This window comes from Astyanax mexicanus, chromosome 4 (genome assembly GCF_023375975.1).
Source record: "Astyanax mexicanus isolate ESR-SI-001 chromosome 4, AstMex3_surface, whole genome shotgun sequence".
In the NCBI taxonomy this organism is placed as follows: Eukaryota; Metazoa; Chordata; class Actinopteri; order Characiformes; family Acestrorhamphidae; genus Astyanax; species Astyanax mexicanus.
In genome coordinates this window covers 2,977,848-2,998,952 of record NC_064411.1, presented here as the reverse complement: position 1 = coordinate 2,998,952, position 21,105 = coordinate 2,977,848, and the positions used below count along the sequence as shown (strand labels likewise).

General features: G+C 37.8%; 2 protein-coding genes across 2 annotated transcripts in view; both read right to left on the bottom strand.

The window, feature by feature from the left end:
- LOC125801477 (zinc finger protein 239-like) overlaps positions 1-20,647 on the bottom strand; it is a 558,408-nt gene extending 537,761 nt beyond the window's left edge. Inside the window, exons 1-2 of the mRNA XM_049478254.1 lie at positions 20,583-20,647; positions 18,342-18,438 (exon numbers count right to left, since the gene is read on the bottom strand). The gene's annotated coding sequence lies outside the window, so the exon portion shown is untranslated. The remainder of the gene's footprint in view (positions 1-18,341; positions 18,439-20,582) is intronic.
- LOC125801246 (zinc finger protein 135-like) lies at positions 3,260-8,005 on the bottom strand. The gene has a single exon (XM_049477667.1). The coding sequence runs from the start codon at positions 7,994-7,996 to the stop codon at positions 6,815-6,817; it is 1,182 nt and encodes a 393-aa protein (XP_049333624.1). The 5' UTR covers positions 7,997-8,005; the 3' UTR covers positions 3,260-6,814.
- Positions 20,648-21,105: the final 458 nt, after the last annotated feature.

Below are 21,105 nucleotides of genomic sequence, written 5' to 3'. Positions count from 1 at the left end.
TTAAAGCGCAGGAGAGATTTTAGTCAATTAATTAATATATACATTTTTTAAATAAATTTGCCCTGGTGATAAGAAATGAACGCTAACATATAGCTTTATATTGCTGTGTATTTCAAATGTTTTTTAAGGTTTATATACTTGACATGCAGCACCAGATGACAGGGTGATGCTTTATTTTTTAGATATGAAAAAAAAATTAAAAGTGACTTTCAGTTACATAATAGCAAAGTGAAATGTGACATAAATGACATAAATAAAGTTATGTCCAGTTCAAAGTTCTTTTCTCTTTTAATTTTTCATTTCAAAAACTCCAGCTATTGAGTAAGAATAAGCATCTGTTAAAATTCTGGACAGCAGAATGCCTGTGTCTGCTCTATTAAGCTTAGTCTGTGTACTAAGCATAAATATAAATCCTTATAACTGTTTGATCCAGGTGTTAAACTGTTGTATTAATACCATTTTAACGTTTTTTGTTTTTATGTTTTGAAATTCGTTAGATTATATTTTTGTCAACATTTTGGGTTAATTTTCGTTTGTTATTTTTCTAATAATAATAGAAATTATATAATTAATTTATATATATAATTAATTTATGCACTCATTAATATGCCATACCACATGTCTGTCTTTGTTAAAGAGCATAATATAAAGTATTTCAGCATGAAAGCACGTATTTGTAATGTGTCACAGCGTCCTGAATCATTACTACATCTCTGCTGTTTGTAACAACACGTCTCGCAATTGGCCCGCGAGTGTGAGACCCAGGGGCGCAGATGGACATTTTGAACTGGGGGGGACCAAGCTGTAAAATTATATATATATATATATGCTGCAATAAACTTTAGAATAATCACTTTTCTGATCAACACTAGCCATACTGAAACTGTTATTGGTCTGGTATGTCAATATGTCCCCAGTGCCATCTGCGCGCATTCTTACACCATGATGCCAAATCACTGACATCCTACTATTCCATATCACATTGTTTGGTTTTTGAAAAAACGCTGTCATTGTTTTTTGTTTCTTCATTGCTACAGCCTAGGCAAGACCAGGAAGACAATGTTAACATTTTACATCTTATAATTTCAGTTAACAGCGACTGCTTACTAAAATAACATCATAATAACATCATACATAAAATCAATGGAGAGAGCCGCTGCATGCCTCGGTGCATGCCGGGTTGCGTTGCGTTTAACGCAGCTCCGCCCTCCGGCTCAACTTTATTCAAATAAATCCGGCCGCCGCACTGTGTCCAGTCCAGCCAATCAGGGAAAAGCAGGCTGGGAATGAGGGAAGAGCAGACTGCGTCTTCACACACACACACAAGCCTCTTACACACACACACACACAGAACAGGCGCCTTTCAACCACAGAAGGAGAAGCTGAAAGCGGCAGAATATGGAATTATAGAGCTATAGGTTACAGTGAGGTTGGTAAAAAAAAAAAATTATTAAACTTATGACTGTCTACTTCTGTTGCTTCATTTTAATTCAAAAACGAGCAAGGAGATCCAGCGCAGCGGATTGCGTTGAAAAAAAGTGCCAGTGGACACGTACCGTAAGGAGCTGGTAACTGCCTGTGTCTGTAGTCTACAGGCAGTTACCAGCTCCTTAGAACCCCGGACTTGAGAAGGTGCGTTAAATTTACATTGGAACTGGAACATGGAGCTCCGAACAATGTAACCTCTGAACTGAACGCTTCCTAGTTTAAAAACGAGGGCATTGTGGAACACAGAATTCCACAAACGTACAGTTAATTAAATTAAAACCCCAACGTTTATGCTTGTAGATGGTAGATTTCGGATGAGGTCACTATAATCATCTGCGCCCATGGTGAGACCCCTGCTCTGTAGTGTTTATGCGTCTCATTTTGACCCTGTGGCTATAAAGACTTCCTAAAATCAAACTTGGGTAAAGGGAGGAACTAGAAGAGTTTGTGACACAGAGAGGAAAAAAGGAGGAAAAAAATTGGAGCAAGCCAGAGCTCAGGGTAAAAACTGGCATAGATTTATTTTCATGTAAAACTAAGATCCAAAACTGAGTGACTGTAGACAGGTGTTTCAGTTTCATTGTCCAACCCTGGTATGTCCCAAATGTGTCTATAAACTGGGTATAGGATATATATGATATCTCAATAAATTTTATAAAACATATTTTCTTTTTTTTTGTTTTCAGCTCAGAAAGTCCTTTTGTAACGTTTGTAATAATACTTTTTATTATTTTAAGTAATGTCTTTTTTTCCACAGATCTTTCAGACACATCCCATGTAAAAATGTCCCCAGAGCTCGTCAAGCTAGTCATACGGTTAGCTTATTAGAATAGGCAGCAGTGACTTCATTTAACTCACAATAGAAAAAAGGGCAATTCTGTTTATATTCTTTTTCCTAAAGTTCATAATAATACTTGTAAAGGGTTAATCATTTAGTGGGTGTTAACATATGAACAGCTCAGGCATGAGGGATTGTGGTAGCTGCCTACCGTTTCATACACAGCCAGTCTATCTCTGCTCTCTCCTACTGGTATGCAGATTAGCTAAGTGTCAAACAGTCAGGTTGTTACCGTCATTTAATGGTCCATATTATGTCAATTTACATTTGAGATTTGTAGGTATAAACATACACATATTCACACACATATTTTTTCACAGTTTATTTTTTCACCTGCATATCCGATTAGCCTAAATTTTACCCTGTATATTTAATTCCCAGCGCCAGAGAGCTTTATTTTCGTGATAAATATTTCTTAAAACTGCATTGACACTAATGTGGTGACGTGTTTGTGTGTGTTGTGTTGGTACATGTAGATCAGGTGCAGCAGTGCTGCTGGGGTTTTTAAACACAGGGTTCAAACACCTTTTACCATGTAAAATTCAAGCACTTTTCAAGCACTTTCAAGGCCCATTTTCAAGTTTTTTTCAGCACCTTTGAGCAAAGTGGTAAATTAATGATAACGGTGATATCTCAAAACTGCGATTCAGCGATAATCAATATATTGCAAAACTATTATCCACACTTCACAGCGACTGAGCTACTGAGAAAAAAACACTTCTATATAAGTAAATAGCAGGAGTTATGGATTTATTGGTGTCAGTTTCACACAAGTTAAATACCAATGTTCTCAAAATACTGAGTATCTCAACATAATGTGTATCCAATAAATTTCGTTCCACTTCATGATTGAAAGATTATTGATCTACTGTTCGAATTATGATGTATCTGGCATGATACGTCATAAAGAAGAAAAGGAGGTCCAGTCCAAAATTGTAGTTCCGTCAGATTTTATTCAAAGAATCTTCTGAGCAAAACAGTTTTTTTGGATACATCAAAAATTGAGTAAAAAGATTATTGAAAATTGAATTGAAATAAAAAGGTGAAAATAAGAGGAAAACCCCAAAGGTGAGAAAAGTTGGGGTTTCCAGAGTTCTCGGCTGTGTGAACAGGACCTGTGGCTCTGTAGTCCCTCTCGGGAGAAGCTCTCCCGCCCAACTCTACTCTTCTTCCTAGACAGAGTCTAATAAATACAGGCATTCGCCTGGCCTCAGTCTAATGGTGTGTGAGGAGGCTCCTCACACCCCCCGGATCCTGATACTGATAAGCAGTTATTCATCCTATACGTCAGCCGAGAACTCGGTCACCCCAACCTTATCAGACTATAGATTACATGTACAGAAACTCATGGTTCCGCTGGAAAAAAATCAATCATGCTAAGTTGCAAGAAAAACGGCCTTGCTTTGAGCACAAGGACACAATATACATACATTCTAAGTCACAATGTGAATCATCATGAATCGTGCTAAATGCTTGAATAACATACTGATTAAGTGAAATGCTGATTTAGTTACACACAGATTAACCCTTTAATCAATGAACAATGAACATAGTAAGACAAAACTCCTCCGTATTCTTACACACTTGTTAATTCTTCACAAAAAACAAACAAAAAAATCATATATTTATGTTTGAAGCCCAAAATGTGGCAAAAGTTTGAAAAGTTCAAGGGGGGGCCGAATACTTTTGCAAGGCACTGTATATAGTGGTTGCTTGAATGTATGTTTGGCTGTGTACAAAAGCTTTTGGCTAAATGCTTAAGTTGAAAGAATAGATAAGATTGCAGATCTTGCAATATAAAAGCCTTTTATTGAATCACATAGATATGAATATGAGTAAATACATAAGGTGATGTAAAACAACGATAATAGCTGGTACTGGATAAAACAATCAATAAAGTAAATGGATTAGATATTTTTAGTACCTTTAGAGATATAAAAAAAACCCTTTAGCAAAACGATACCAAATAAGGAAAAGATAACAGAGTATATAACTTTAGCAACACAACACAACCAAATATCCCTGTAGATTAACTTGCAGATTTTTAATCAGACTGACTGAACCATAGACCAATGAGAAAACCAGTAGAGCAGGGGTGTCAAACTCATTTTGGCCAAGGGCCACATTGGCATATTGGCTGTCCTCTGAGGGCCAGATGTAACTTATAAATGTAATAAAATGTAACCAAATGTAATATAAAATGAATGTAATTACTCCTTAGTGTTAAATAACTCTCAATATACTATTTATTCAATCAAATGTTACAGTTGCATGGAAAAAATGTTTGCTTGTTGCTCTATTAACATAAATCCTTTTAATTTGTCATGTTATGAAATCCAAAAACTCCATCAATCAAGAACCAAATTATTCAAGTGAATAGGAATGACATCAAATACAAGTTATATTAACTTTGATCAAAACGTTTGATACTGAAATAAGGCTTAATAAATATAAAATAAAAAAAATGTGAGCTGTTAAGAACATGTGATAGATTTAGCATTTCCTCAGATTTAGCAGTTCCTCATACAACCACTAGTCGGAGCTGCAGCAGCAGCAGCACAAGCCCGCAGTCTTTACTCAGTCAGAGCTACAGCCCAGCCACGGGCTACAGGGCTCAGCTGAGGCAGTCTGGAGCGTTTTTACAGTTTTTAAAATTCTTCTGTGTAGAAAATAAAGATTTTAACCCCACTAACCGAATAATACAGCTCTCTACAGTTCATCTTTCAGCCCAAGCAGCTAACAGCAGCAGTTTAGAGCAGTCGTCACGGAGTCACTGCTCGGATTACATTATAAACAGGTCAGTTAGCGCGCTGCTAACCTCAGGATGTTTATAACTACGGAGTTTAGAACACACCACGGCTGCAAGGTTAGACTGTTGAAGGCTACTGAAGACTAATTAAAGTCTATTAGAGGTTATTGAAAGGGTTATTGGGGGCAGAAATCAGTAAAGGCTGGTTAGATAAGTGATTCACGTCCTCGTCCTTTGCTGAGGTGAAACTGTGACTAGCGCTGTCACAGTGATGTTTATTAACGTCATTAAAACAGATTTTGTCAGCTATTGTCTTATAAATATTTACACAGAACTTATATCTCTTCTAAAAAGCGTTTATTTTGGTCAGTAACACTCTTCGTAACACAAAAGGCATACCGGTCTTTCGCCTTGAAGCACAGCCCTCCGTCTGCATCAACTTTTCTTTTTCTGGACATTATGGGATAAACGTTTGTATGTCTCAATTCCACCCGCGAAGTTACGCCTTCCCTCCGGCAGGGTTTCCACATCAATGACTACACTGCCGTGTAGTGGCAGTAAGCCGTAACTTCGCGGGTAATACAATCGACAAGCATTGTGGGAAAAGTAGTTTTTGGTCAAAGAACGCTTCTGACCTATTTATTATAGACACTAAGATCTTACAAGCTCTCGCTTGGATGTGGCCACATTTGGCCCGCGGGCCTTGTGTTTGACACATGTGCAGTAGAGGGAATCAAGGATCCTGCAGTCTTACTGCAGCATAGCCTGCTGAGTGTTGCTTTCAGTATGGAAACTACAGCTAGACCGTTTTTTTTTTTTAAACTCTGAAAAGGGTTTTGTTGGCCTTCTGTTGCAAGCTAAGAATATTCTCTACTCCTAAGAATACTCTACTCCTTTAAACTACGACATCTAAATTTTAAAAGACTAAGTAATGCTAATCTAACATCTGGAGCAAACACTGGCAGTGCCCTCGCTCCAACTACAAACTACAAACGTGGAGTGGAGGAAAAAATAAAGAAAGTTTTTATATGTAAACAATTGAGAATGTGTTAAGGCTGTAAATGACATAAGTTGACCAAATGATCATTTCCTACTTATGGCAAAGCATATTCAATTTTTAAGCCTAAAAATGTCCCAGAATGATAAAATCCTCACTTTTGTTTATTATTAGTTCTAAAGCTAATGCTGAGATTTAATATACGATTTTACTCTGAGCTAGCATCATCGCTTTACTATTTATTCAGCATATCACTGAAAAAATTGTAAAAATGTATGTTCCTAGTTTATGCTGTTAGTGGTACCATTTATGATTCTGTGTGTAAAAACTTCAACACTAAGTGTTGAAGAGCTCTGCAGGCATTAACTAATGTAGGTATACAAACATACATAAAAACACAGCATGAAATTCAGTAAACATCATCTCTGGATAAGATTCATTTTTCTGAACCTGTAAAAAGCCATTTTTAAATGAAGTTCTTGTAACAGAGTGAAGATTTTGTGCATGATGAGGTGTTTTTGGCTGTCTGAAAGATTTAAGGTTTGCATTTTTTATGGCAGAGGAACAGATATGGGATACTTTTCTATCTCTTGTGAATGCACTGATGTAATATAAGTTCACTCTGTAAAGTAAAACTCTTCCCACAGTCTGAGCAGTGATACGGTTTCTCTCCTGTGTGAATGCGCTGATGCAGTTTGAGATTACTCTGTTGAGTAAAACACTTATCACAGTCTGAACAGTATTACGGTTTCTCTCCTGTGTGAATGCGCTGGTGATTTTTGAGATGACCCTGTTGATTAAAACTCTTCCCACAGTCTGAGCAGTGATACGGTTTCTCTCCTGTGTGAATGCGCTGATGTTGTTTGAGATCACTCTGGGTAGTAAAACTCTTCCCACAGTCTGAGCAGTGATACGGTTTCTCTCCTGTGTGAATGCGCTGGTGTATTTTGAGATGACTCTGTTTAGTAAAACTCTTCCCACAGTCTGAGCAGTGATACGGTTTCTCTCCTGTGTGAATGCGCTGATGTTGTTTGAGATCACTCTGGGTAGTAAAACTCTTCCCACAGTCTGAGCAGTGATACGGTTTCTCTCCTGTGTGAATGCGCTGGTGTATTTTGAGATGACTCTGTTTAGTAAAACTCTTCCCACAGTCTGAGCAGTAATACGGTTTCTCTCCTGTGTGAATGCGCTGGTGTTTTTTGAGATTACTCTGTTGATTAAAACTCTTCCCACAGTCTGAGCAGTGATACGGTTTCTCTCCTGTGTGAATGCGCTGGTGTATTTTGAGACTACTCTGTTCAGTAAAACTCTTCCCACAGTCTGAGCAGTGATACGGTTTCTCTCCTGTGTGAATGCGCTGGTGTTTTTTGAGAGTACTCTGTTGAGTAAAAATCTTCCCACAGTCTGAGCAGTGATACGGTTTCTCTCCTGTGTGAATGCTCTGGTGTTTTTTGAGAGTACTCTGTTGAGTAAAAATCTTCCCACAGTCTGAGCAGTAATACGGTTTCTCTCCTGTGTGAATGCGCTGGTGTATTTTGAGACTACTCTGTTCAGTAAAACTCTTCCCACAATCGGAGCAGTAATACGGTTTCTCTCCTGTGTGAATGCGCTGGTGTGTTTTTAGATGACTCTGTTGATTAAAACTCTTCCCACAGTCTGAGCAGTGATACGGTTTCTCTCCTGTGTGAATGCGCTGGTGTTTTTTGAGAGTACTCTGTTGAGTAAACATCTTCCCACAGTCTGAACAGTGATACGGTTTCTCTCCGGTGTGAATGCGCTGGTGTATTTTGAGACTACTCTGTTCAGTAAAACTCTTCCCACAATCGGAGCAGTAATAAGGTCTCTCTCCTGTGTGAATGCGCTGGTGTTTTTTGAGATCACTCTGTTTAGTAAAACTCTTGACAGAGTGCTGATGTTCCTCCATGTTGGGACTAGGGTTGCAACGGTATGAGATTTTCACGGTATGATAACCGTCTCGGAAAATACCGCGGTATCACGGTTATCACGGTATCACAGTTTGTTACATATATTATTAAACTGACCCTTAAAGAAATTACAACAAAGGTTTTTTGTTCAATTAACTATTTATTGTAGAAACTACATCATCAGGTGAAGGAAACCATGTTTTTCCACTACTCTTAAGGGCATTAAGAGTGTATATATATATAAAAAAGTTGGTATATAACCAGATACTGCAGAAAGAGGGGATTTATTTCTGACATGATCCTCACAATAGAGATTTCTATTTTAAGGCTTTCACACCTTAAAACCTTCAACATATGAAAAACAGGCACGTCAGAATTTGAAAATAAACGCATGTAAATGAACGGCGTCTTTCACATCCAGTCCGGCCAGGACCTTTACACGGACACGTGAATCCATCGTAGCACGCACTTCACGCCTGTACCTGCGTGCCCAAATTTCGGATAACTCAGCGCTTTTGCGGGCGCTTACCGCATGGGTTATGCACGACTACAAAGAGGTTTTATTTAGGTTCAGATTAAAATTATAAACTAAACACATACTTAGCGCTGCACAGCGGGGTGGTGTTCTCGGAGATGGGAGAACAGGTTTGATGTATTTCCTCCTTTAGCTGTGACTTTACGGCCACATTGATTACAAGCTTGTTGATTACAAGATTACAAGTCTGTTTTCAGGCTGTTTGAATGAGCGAAATATGATCAGAATTATGTTAATTAACACTAACATAGAAGCATAGAACTATTATTTAATTAAAATGATTTTTAAGAACAGCTAAACACAGTGCGGAGAAGTTCACGTGCGAGAGAGAGAGACACAGAGAGAGAGACACAGAGAGAGAGACACAGAGAGAGAGAGAGATTTGCGTGTTCTGATGTGAGCTACTCACAGGTAAAGGTTCTCTTTTATCTCCTCGTGCTCATTTTAGTCCAATACATAATTCTGCAGTTTCTCAGTGTTTTCTGTCGTATTTTGCGGCTAGCGCGAGCGCTTACAACTAACACCGCGGACCGCGAGGTGCAGCCGCGCTGCCGCTGTTGTGCCGAATCCGACTCCCTGCTCAATCCGACTCCCGCTTCGCGGACAGAATCAGCACAACACCTCCCGCTGTAGAACTGCGGGAGTGAAAACAGCGCTTATAAATAAGTTAGTTAAGTTTCACTTTCAGTTTTCGTTATTTGGTTCGTTTTCATTAACATTAATAATTGTTAATGAAGCTCTAGTCTGATGCACTTTCTGCCGTTCTCACCGCTGTGTGCTGAGTAGGAGCAGAGTTGCGCATGCGCGGGTGAGTTTCTCCGCTGGCTTGCGTTTTACCGGTAATAAGCAAACACACACGGTATGATAACCGTGCATTTTAATACCACGGTATACCGTGAAACCGGTTACCGCTGCAACCCTAGTTGGGACTTGGCTCCATCTTTCTGTGAAATGTAGCAAACAATTTCTGCGTTTTCAGGAGATTCTTCTGGATGGCTTGTGCTTCACCTCTTTCAGCAGTTTAACACTGCTCTTTATTAAATATCCTGGTTGTTTATTCTGGAAAAACAAAGAAAAAAAAATTGTGTATTAAAATAAAAGCAGGTCAATTAACCAAAAAGAATTACCTACATTAGTTACACTATATGGAGAAAAATACTGGGACACCTTCATACTACAATAAAGGCTTCAGTACTTTTATCCCATTATAAATTCACAGACATTTTAATATGTAGTTGTATCTTGACTGTCAGCAGGCTGCAGCTGCAAAATGTATGTAGCAGAAACACTGCTGCTGTCCAGCACTGAATACAGTGTTATACTACTACTTTAGTAGTATCACACTTTACACTATAATCCATACTACTAAAACTTGAAGCTCGGCTGCGCTCCGGTCCACACCTAGAACCTCCCGCTATGAAGCCGAGCGGAGCGCAGTGCGGCCGAACCGAGTTCCTCGATTAGGCTCGGCCCTGATGCAGAATTTTAGATTTTAGATGCAGAATGAGCACACCTGATGCTTCCACAAGTGATTAAACAGGAGAGATAGTTGAGGGAGGCAGGTCTAATTCAGTGGTTCGGCTTTCAAAGGTCTGATAAACTTCAGCTTGCTCCCAATTGTGCCGGAAAGTGGAGTTGACTAGCAACGGTAATGCATCTAATCTGTTCCACCACCTCAAGCAGTTTCACTACACACAATATCTTCCTTATTCTGGCTGAAGCACTTATGTAGTTTATGTTGTATCTAAGTTATTTATAGTTGATATAGGTTTGTTTATTTGACGGTGATATCGTGTTCCTTTTATATAAATGAAGGCTTTCTGCATTCTTTATCCTGGATGAGGCACTTTTGTTTTGACCTGTTAAATATGTTTACAAAAGGATAAGAAGCTCTGCCTCTGTTGTAATGTAAAGTTATTTATATTGGTAAAATGTAAATAGGTTATTGGTTTGTGTTTGACAGGGATGTCATGTTTTTATATTGCTACATGCAAATAAAGGTGAGCATTAATTCATTCTGACCATTTTTTAATTTCTAAAGTATTATACAGTTTTTTATGAGAGGAGGCTTTAAAGACAGTAATAGGTACAGATTTCCATTGCAGGGATTCCTAACAGTCTTTCTGAGGCCTTCCAAATATTTATATCGATATTGAAATTATATTGTATCGACCGAAATTAAGGAATGTATCGTGATATAAATTTTGGCCATATCGTCCAGCACTAGCTGTAAATATGTTATACTGCTCTAACAAAGTGCATCTCATTTTATCTTATAAATATCTTTGTAATTTTCTGACTTGCAGTATATCTCTACCCCTCACCTTTTATAATCAAATATTTAGTTTTTCAATACAATAATTTCAGTGACCAGAAGCAGAAAAAGCCTGTATTAAATGTATATGCTTGATGAAGAGTCTCGACCTACCCCTTCCTGTTTTTATGTTCTAGAAATTAGATAATATTACTTTTTTTATTCAGGTGTAGGACCATTTATGGGATCATTTATCTGCATACAATCACAGCTCCAGAAATGACATTAATCTGTTTTAATAAGGCATTATGCCATAAATATCGTAAGAAATAATGTTGCCAATATTTTTGAATATCATGAACTATATTACCCTGAAATATGGAGCCATATCACCCACCCCTAATTATCACATTCAGGGTAGTACTTAAAAATTCACACTGTTTTCATTTCCTATTATATATCTTCTAGAGACATTTTATATATGTCTATGTCCAGTATAATTTATTTTACTTTAATCCTGCATATATGGAGTGCATTATTACCCAGCAAAAAGCTACACATCGGCCCTTCGTGGGCTAAGTGCGGGCACTGTGGGCAGGGGCTAGCCCATTAAAATTACAAACAGGCCCAACATGGGTTTTCTGTGGGCAGCCTGTTCTTTGGCTGGCCCACTCAAATCCTATAAAAGGCCGCTGTGGGCTAGCCTAAACTGGTCCAGTGCATTAATGCCCCTGTAGGCCCAGTGTGGGAATTATTTGGACAGCCAACACTTTGATGCGCCCACACAAATCCCAGGCAGGCCCACTGTGGGTCAGCCCACATTCAGCCTGCACCATTTCACACCCTGAAGGGCCAGTGTGGGATATATGTGGGCAAAGCACAGTTTAGCATGCCCACACAATTCCCATGCAGAGCCAGTGTGGGTCAGCCCAAATTCAGCCTGCACCATTTCATACCCGGTATGGGTTATATGTCGGCAACCTGCACTTTGGCATGTGCACACAAATCTCATGCAGGGCCACTGTGGGTCAGCCCTAATTCAGCCTGCACCATTTACACACTGTAGGCATTGTGGGTTATATGTGGGCAGCACGCACACATATGTGAGCATGCCCACACAAATCCTATGCTAGGTTACTCTGGGTCAGCCCAAATTTACCATTCAATATTTTACAATCTGAAAGTTTGTGTCATAACAAGTTCATATGAAGGGTATCTGAATATGTTTTATTGTTTTTGTCTGTGAGAGCTAGGTAGATTAGCTAGCTTAGTGGATAGGAGCAACACTGTGTGAAATGTAGTATCAGCTCTGAAAGATTTTCTAAACCAAAAGTGGAGAAAAATCAAGGTACCACAGCAGAGTTGTGCAGAGACATTTGGAGGGACACACACACATAGTAACATCTCATATTTTTCAAGACATATACTGTATAGCTATACATTTTTATTTATAAAAATATTTTTATTTAATATTTTGGATAGCTACGAATTTGCTCCATGGTGCTGATTCATAATCTCACCTTTATTATTGGTAGTGCTGATAATAAATAAATAAAAATATTAAATTATAAATGTTTTTGTGCTTGACTATACACTTTGTGTAAGCCAGCAAGGTTATAAAAGTTACATATTTTTTTATTTTTGCATGTGATATTTAATTGTGAGGATCATGTAACCAACGAATCCACCCTCCTCCCCTCCCCCCTCCCTGCACGTGCCTTTACCACAGAGCAACGATCAAGCTTAAAGGCAAAGTCAGTGAGTGACTTTGGTCTGTCAAAGTGACTGAAAGGTAAGTTATAATTTCTGTTCTACTATACGCTTTTCTATTTTTTGCTAAGATACGCTAATGTGGTGCTAATGCAGTTACCACTCTCAGGTTACTGTAGCATTATAAGGGTAGCTATGTTGAAGTTAGCATTGTGCTAAAAAAAGTTAGCATTGTCCTAAGTTAGAATGAGAATTTACCTCACATTTAAATAACAAGAGGGGCTCCCAAGTTGGCAGCTTATCTCGGCTCTTGGAGAAAGACTGCTGTTAAGTAAGTTAACTTTATATCCAAGTATGTCAACAATAACCAGCTAAGGGAACAATGGCTTGCTAAGGGAAATATTAAGGGAAATGGAAAATGGAAAGATATCCAGTTAAAGCTCACCTTCCATCGTTTTTGTCTTTCATTTTAAAATGTCTAGTTGTGGTCTCTAGTATGAATGAATGACATGGGGGCTGCAAAACAGTTTAATGTGCAGGTGTACACATTCAACTCGGAGAGACCTACTGTATTCCACAAAAAACAAGACAAATCGGATTTTCGCGGAAGGTGAGCTTTAAGCTAAGGGAAAGATAGCCAGTAAAGCTAAGGGAAAGATAGCCAGTAAAGCTAAGGGAAAGATAGCCAGTTAAGCTAAGGGAAAGATAGCCAGTTAAGCTAAGGGAAAAATAGCCAGTTAAGCTAAGGGAAAGATAGCCAGTTAAGCTAAGGGAAAGCTAGCCAGCTAAGCTAACGGAAATATAGCCAGTTAAGCTAAGGGAAAGCTAGCCAGCTAAGCTAACGGAAATATAGCCAGTTAAGCTAAGGGAAAGATATCCAGCTAAGCTAACGGAAATATAGCCAGTTAAGCTAAGGGAAAGATATCCAGCTAAGCTAACGGAAATATAGCCAGTTAAGCTAAGGCAAAGATAGCCAGTTAAGCTAAGGGAAAGATATCCAGTTAAGCTAATGCAAAGCTAGCCAGTTAAGCTTAGGGAAAGATATCATTTTAAAAAGTTTTGGTATTTTTGTGAACCTGATATCCTGATATCGGCCACCTCACATGTTTATAGAATGTAACTACCAGTCACACACAGTGACTGTAAAGGCTATTTATGTTTCACCATGAATAGCCTGAAGAAATTCAAATTCAAATAACTATCACTATATAAGAATCACTGTAATCAAATACAGTCTGCAAATTTCTCTAAAATTAAGCATTGTACATGAAAAGACACTAACAGATGTAGTATTTACCTGACTGCATTCTCATATCTCTATATTATCATTTTAAGAGGCCGTGAGAAGATCAATCATGCCACCACCAAAGGATGCAGAGATCGAGCAGGTTGCAAAGGTTTGGCTTTGGAATGCACGGGACCGTTCAGGTGGACGGAAGCATCGTCTCATGCAGTCTCTTCAAAAAAATAGTTAATTTATGATCTATGCTATATTAATGCATAAACAATATTCATTTTTGATATTATGATTAACTATATCTGTTCTATTTATGTAAAGTACATCTATTTTCTCCTTCATTATTATTGCTGTGAGATAAAAACCTTAATGCAAAAACTAATGTTATATTCAATTAGAATTTTTTTTTACTGGTTTGATTGGGATGACATTTTGGTTCCAAGTCTACAAGCAAGAGGAATAAAATTAATAATAGAGATCAGGGGTGGGTTTCCTGAAAGCTTTGTTACGCTAAGAACTTCGTTAACTCGTACTTAAGATTGATTGTTAATTAAAGAGTGTTTCCCAAACCCGTGCGTAACTAAAGTACTACGTAAACTCGCTCGCAGATTAACGAGTGCCCTCTATGGAGTGAATTTTGTGCCAAAAGTTTTACACAAAAAAATTAAATTTGCAATCAAAATGTTAAGAATCAAAAGCAAAGTGTATGCTGCAAATTCAAAACAGAAAAAAAAATATATTTTTAAATATACTTGGTTACTTTAATATTCTTTGCAGTTATTTGAAAATTATTTCTGTTTGGATTTTGCCAGTCTTTGCTTTTATTTATGTGTTTTTGTGAATTTTCTGTGGATTTTTTGGGGGATTTTTCTGTTAAAGACTTTTGCTTCTGGAATCTCTCTTTTGCTTCTGCTTCAGATTTTTGCTTCTGAGTTTTGGCACAGTTTTCACGGGTGGGCGGGGCTTAGAAGAAGGCCTTCCCCTTGAATCTCCATTGGTCATCTGGTTCTGGACTGACGGGTTCCCTGAAGAATAATAAAGTAACCAAGTATATTTAAAAATATATATTTGATATATTTTTTTTCTGTTTTGAATTTGCAACATACACTTTTTGCTTTTGATTCTTAACATTTTGATTGCGGATTTTATTTTTTTGCGTAAAACTTTTGGCACAAAATTCACTCCATAGCCCTCACCCAGTCGTTATTCTTAAGAGCTTCTTTAGGGGATCTCTACTTGCAGTTCAGCACCTTAAACACCAGGGACCGCCAATTTTGAGGGAGAAAAATGATAATTTCCCTGGTTGAAGCAATTATATTATGTTACTATTAATTATAATCAATTATATTATATATATAATTATTATTATAATAATTAATATTATTATATTATATTATATTATTATTTCCCGTGTCTGCGGGTGCTCCGGTTTCCTCCCACAGTCCAAAGTTCAGGCTAATTGGATGTCGGATAAAAATTGCCCCTTAGGTGTGAGTGTGTGAGTGGATGTGCCTGTGTGTCTGTCTGCCCTGCGATGGATTGGCGGCCTGTCCAGGGTGTATACTGCCTTCCGCCCGATGCCGACTGGTATAGACTCCAGCCAGTGAGTGAATGAGTTATATTATATTATATTATATTATATAATGCCAACTTTGTCTGTGGCTTGTAGTCTGACTGGGCATACTGGACTTGACCAATCAAACCCATAAATTATTAAAAATCCAGATTCCTGCAGATGATGCTCACGGTCTAAGCAAAGCTGCAAAGTCACCAAGTCCGTGGATTCTGTAATCAGGCTGTTATGTGGCATACACACACTTATATACACTTCCCACCAGCCCGGGAATTACAGCACAATACAATTGTAGGTCCGGTGCAGGGGACGCCTGCAGTGTCTTTACTCACACCTACACGTATTGTAAAGGGTATCGGTGAATGTGCAGGTAATATTTAATATTATTCTTTATTTAGGTGCTTCTAACCAACATTGTGGCCGTTCATCTGGGCAAAATCTGGGGTGTGTCAGCTCGCAAATATATAAATACCAGTCAAAAGTTGACACGTCTCATTTAATGTTTTTTTTTTTTACATTGTCGATTAATATTAAAACTATGAAAACAATTAATTGATGCATATGGAATTAACAAAAGTTAACAAAGAGGTGCATGGCCTTTACAATCCCCTGACCTAAACCCAACTGAGATGTTGATTTAGGATGAGCTGGAGCTTTACTGTGTGTGTCTGTGTGTGTGTGTGTGTGTGTGTGTGTGTGTGTATATATATATTTACACACCGGAACATACGTATATGTATTATTATATTATTTTTATATTATTAATAATTATAATAATAATAAATTTATATTATTATCAATATTACTATTAATAATATTAGTACAATATCTATTAATATAATATATATGTATATTAACAATAATAGTTTTAAAAAAGTAAAAAAAGTTTAATGTTTATTAAACATTTATATATAAACATATGACTTATTTATTTAGTCATATGTATCTTTAGGAGTATTTTATTAACGCCAAAGTACATCCTTTTGTAATTTAAATTTCAAAATATGTATAATATTGATGATTACAACACTTTTTTACATTTTTAGGGTGTAATACTGAATAAATACTGCATAATAATCGATATGTGTGGATCGATTGAGCGCGCTGTTTCGGGGGAGGAGTCAACAAAGACGTTCTTTAACCTCCTTTGTTAATTTTCACGTTGCGAAGCTCTTTGGGAAACACTCGCAGAACTGGCTCGTTCTTTACTCACGTCATTCGTTAGTTCGTTCGTTATTCGCTAAGGTTGATCGTTTTCGGGAAACCCACCCCAGAGGCTTTGTTCCAGTAGCAATAATAGTATCAGTTTATTATTCATCTACTACATCAGTCTAGTGCATTTAAGTATTTATTCAAGAATATGATTTGCTGTTTTTATTGATGTTTATATATATATATATATATATATATATATATATATATATATATATATATATTAATTTAAGTTGTATAATTCTTTGTTATTTTGTATTATGTTTGATATTTATATCATACTGTTTATTATAAATACTGTTTTTGCAAATGGAGATATTTATGGAGTACATGTTTATCTACATGCTAAAATATAAATTTGGGATTTAATTTACTTAAATACTGTTGTGTGTTGTTTATATTTTATACATGATACTTTGTAATAAATTAATTAATTTACTATACACTTTAAATTGTGTTATTTATTTAATTGTTTTACAGGCAGTTGCAAAAAATGTCAAAGTGCCAATAGCACAGCTTTAAATTTTCTTTCTTGAAAAGTGTTCTCCGTTCAATATTGCACAGTTCTAAAAATTTGGGGCCACAATTGGTTTTCCACTGAGGGCATGGGTCAGTGTGTGTGTGTGTGTGTTAGAGCTCTGCAAATCTCTGTTGGCCCAATGGGCCAATGCTTTGGTGTTGATTTTGCATAGAGGAGTAAATCTTCGCTGGCCAAATGTGGGCTGCCTGAAAAGGGTCCACGCCGTGGGGCCGACGCTATACTGGTGAGCAAATCTCCATTGGCCCAATGTGGGCTGCCTGAAATGGGCCGACGCCATGGTGCTGGTGCCGTCCCGATGAGCAAATCTCCGTTGGCCCTAAGTGGGCTGCCCATATGGGGGCGATACTGCACCGACGTGCAAATACCCAATGGTCCGATTTGGGCTGCCCATATGGGGCCGATGGCCCTCATTGGCCCAGTGTGGGCATGTTTGCTGGGGTGCCTAGCCTAGCCTAGCCAAATCTAACCTAGCCTAGCCTAGCCTATCTGGCTACGTGCCTGTGTAATTACGTCATCACGCACAGACATAGCTCAGCTACGGAGACTGTGTTCAACTCTGGGGCGAGCTTACACCAGTAAAAAATGCCTGTCCGTGTAAATAATACATATCGATATACCACAAAAATGATGTCCCCATTATTGAAACATTTCTTATCGCGATAAATACAGATATCAAATTATTGTCCAGGCCTAGAATAGAACAAGTCTTTCTTCATTCCACAACTTTAATATCAAACCCAATCACTTCCATCTGATCTATATAAATGCAGCACATCAGGATTTCCACATTTCTAATACTAATGTAAACTCAGACAGCGTGTGGTAAAATCCACTTTCACTACAGACTAATCTGATCGAGATTTTGAGCAAATCGTCACATTTATGTTAAAATATATGGACCATATTTTTTAACATAAATGTGCAACCACCCCATACCATAGCAACCACCTAGCAACAGCATAATATCACTACAGCAACCACCTAATACTGTTCCTGTGCCAGAAGGAAACATATTATTAATATTAACAATTAGATATTAATGGCAGATATGTACTTTAAATACAGATTAGAAACACTTTCTACTATAAGAATAACTGTCTGGTTTGTTTAGTGTTTCTCTGTGTTTAAATACAGCACAGGGTTCTGACTCTGGTCCAGGAGAAACTCTGTTCTCAATATTTTAAAACTGTAAAATATGCAGATCACAGCTCCAGGATTAGAGCTGAAACCATTACAATACAAAACTACTTTACATATTAAACCCATCACTTAATTTACTCACTTTAGGACAGGAGGTCCTCCTCCACTGCTGGAGTTCTGAAGATCCATCATTTACTCTTCTTCATTCACACACAGCTGAACACTGCCGACACCGACCCCTGAGAACAGATCAGCCGTTACAATAAAACCTTTATTCTTACAATAATGACATTATCATCAGAACTGCATTAAACAAAACCTGATAAACTAAGAAAACAAACCAAACAGAGAACGATACATAACAGTGTGATTTACCCTCATTACACATTATTCTACAGATTACAGAAACATTTACTGTTATTATAATTATTATAATTTAATTATTATTAGTAATATTACTGCATTACACAACATTATAAATATACACACTGTTCTATTATTAATAATATTATTATTATTATGTTACTGAATCAGAATAGAGAGATTATTTAAGTATAATATAAAACAGCAGGATTAAAAACACTAACACACCACGTGATCTTGAGCTCCGTTGCTCCCCCTGCTGGTTGAACAGCGCTACTGCATATAAACACGCCTTTATAGCAGTTCCGTTTTTTTTATCTCCCCAACAGATCAAAGCCCACATTAAGCAGTAATGCGCTTTAAACAGCATAAACTACACTGTGATCAATAAATATCAATCTATATCTGCGCATTTCTCCTCAGTTTACAGCAGGGGTGTCAAACTCATTTTGGCCGAGGGCCACATTGGCATATTGGCTGTCCTCCGAGGGCCAGATGTAACTTATAAATGTAATAAAATGTAACCAAATGTAATATATGTAAATGAATGTAATTACTCCTTAATGTTAAATAACTCTCAATATATTATTTATTCAATCAAATAATACAGTTGCATGGAAAAAATGTTTGCTTGTTGCTCTATTAACATAAATCCTTTTAATTTGTCATGTCATGAAATCCAAAAACTCCATCAATCAAGAACCAAACTATTCAAGTGAATAGAAATTACATCAAATTATATTAACTTTGAAATTATTAACTGAAATAAGGCTTAATAAATATAAAATCAAAAATTGTGAGCTGTTAAGAACATAGCATTTCCTCAGATTTAACAGTTCCTCATCCAACCACTAGTGGGAGCTGCAGCACCACAAGTCCGCAGTCTTTACTGAGTCAGAGCTACAGCCCAGCCACGGGCTACAGGGCTCAGCTCAGCCAGTCTGGAGCGTTTTTACAATTTTTAAGTTCTTCTGTGTATGAAATAAAGATTTTTGTAACCGAATAATACAGCTCTCTACAGTTCATCTTTCAGCCCAATCAGCTAACAGCAGCCGTTTAGAGCATGAGTCACTGCTCGGATTACATTATAAACAGGTCAGTTAGCGCGCTGCTAACCTCATGATGTTTATAACTACGGAGTTTAGTGGACACACCACGGCTGCAAGGTTAGACTGTTGAAGGCTACTGAAGACTATTAAAGGCTATTGGAGGTTATTGAAAGGGATATTGAGGGCAGAAATCAGTAAAGGCAGGTTAGATATGTGATTAACGTCCTCGTACTTTGCTGCGGTGAAACTGTGACTAGCGCTGTCACAGTGATGTTTATTAACGTCATTAAAACAGATTTTGTCAGCTATTGTCTTATAAATATTTACACAGAACTTATATCTCTCCTAAAAAGCGTTTATTTTGGTCAGTAACACTCTTCGTAACACAAAAGGCATACCGGTCTTTCGCCTTGAAGCACAGCCGTCCGTCTGCATCAACTTCTCTTTTTCTGGACATTATGGGATAAACGTTTGTATGTCTCAATTCCACCCGCGAAGTTACGCCTTCCCTCCGCCAGGGTTTCCACATCAATGACTACACTGCCGTGTAGTGGCAGTAAGCCGTAACTTTGCGGGTAATACAATCGACAAGCATTGTGGGAAATGTATTTTTTGGTCAAAGGACGCTTCTGACCTATTTATTATAGACACTAAGATCTTACAAGCTCTCGCGGGCCACATAAAAAGACGTGGCGGGCCACATTTGGCCCGCGGGCCTTGTGTTTGACACATGTGGTTTACAGCATTATTGATCTGTTACAGCTGATTGTTCTCCAGCCGGTCTGATCTAGACCAGGTCCAGGTCTGATCCAGGCCCGGTTCAGATCTCCATGCTGATCCTGGTTCTTCCAGTGGAATCGGACACTGAGCTGAGCTTAAAGAACCGGTTCTGGATCTGAGGAACCTTTAGAACCGGTTCTGACTTTAAGCTACACGGTTCTGTTCTACATTCTCTTCAGTTCTGAACTTACCGAGTGAATCCGGACTTCTGTCCTCTTCTAATGGCGGAGACTGAACTTACTTTCACTCTCTCCTTCGCTGCGTCACATCTCTCTCCCTCTAAGCCCCGCCCCCCTGCTCTCTCACAGCGAATAGACGCTGGGTGGGCGGAACTACTGTTCGTTTTTGGCTATTGTCAGCCAATCATATCACAGGGCCGAATGGAATGTTTGACTTTATACACATTTTATAACGTTTTCATTAGTTTTTCATGATGATTCTGTTTTCCATAACTGCATTAAACAGCTTGAGCTCACTGTCATTATTTATTGAAGGGTTAAGTTGCAAAAGAGAACAATATTTCTGTCTGTGAGAGGACACAGCGTAGAAACTCCTTCCCCTTCAGCTATCAGCGCAGACTGGTTAACAGTAACTGCATGAATAATATATAAAATTAGGTTATATAAAAATATACAATATTTATAAAAGTATAAAACAGGAATCAAAACACATTTCACATTATATTATTTTCTAATATTCAGCAATACTGTTCAG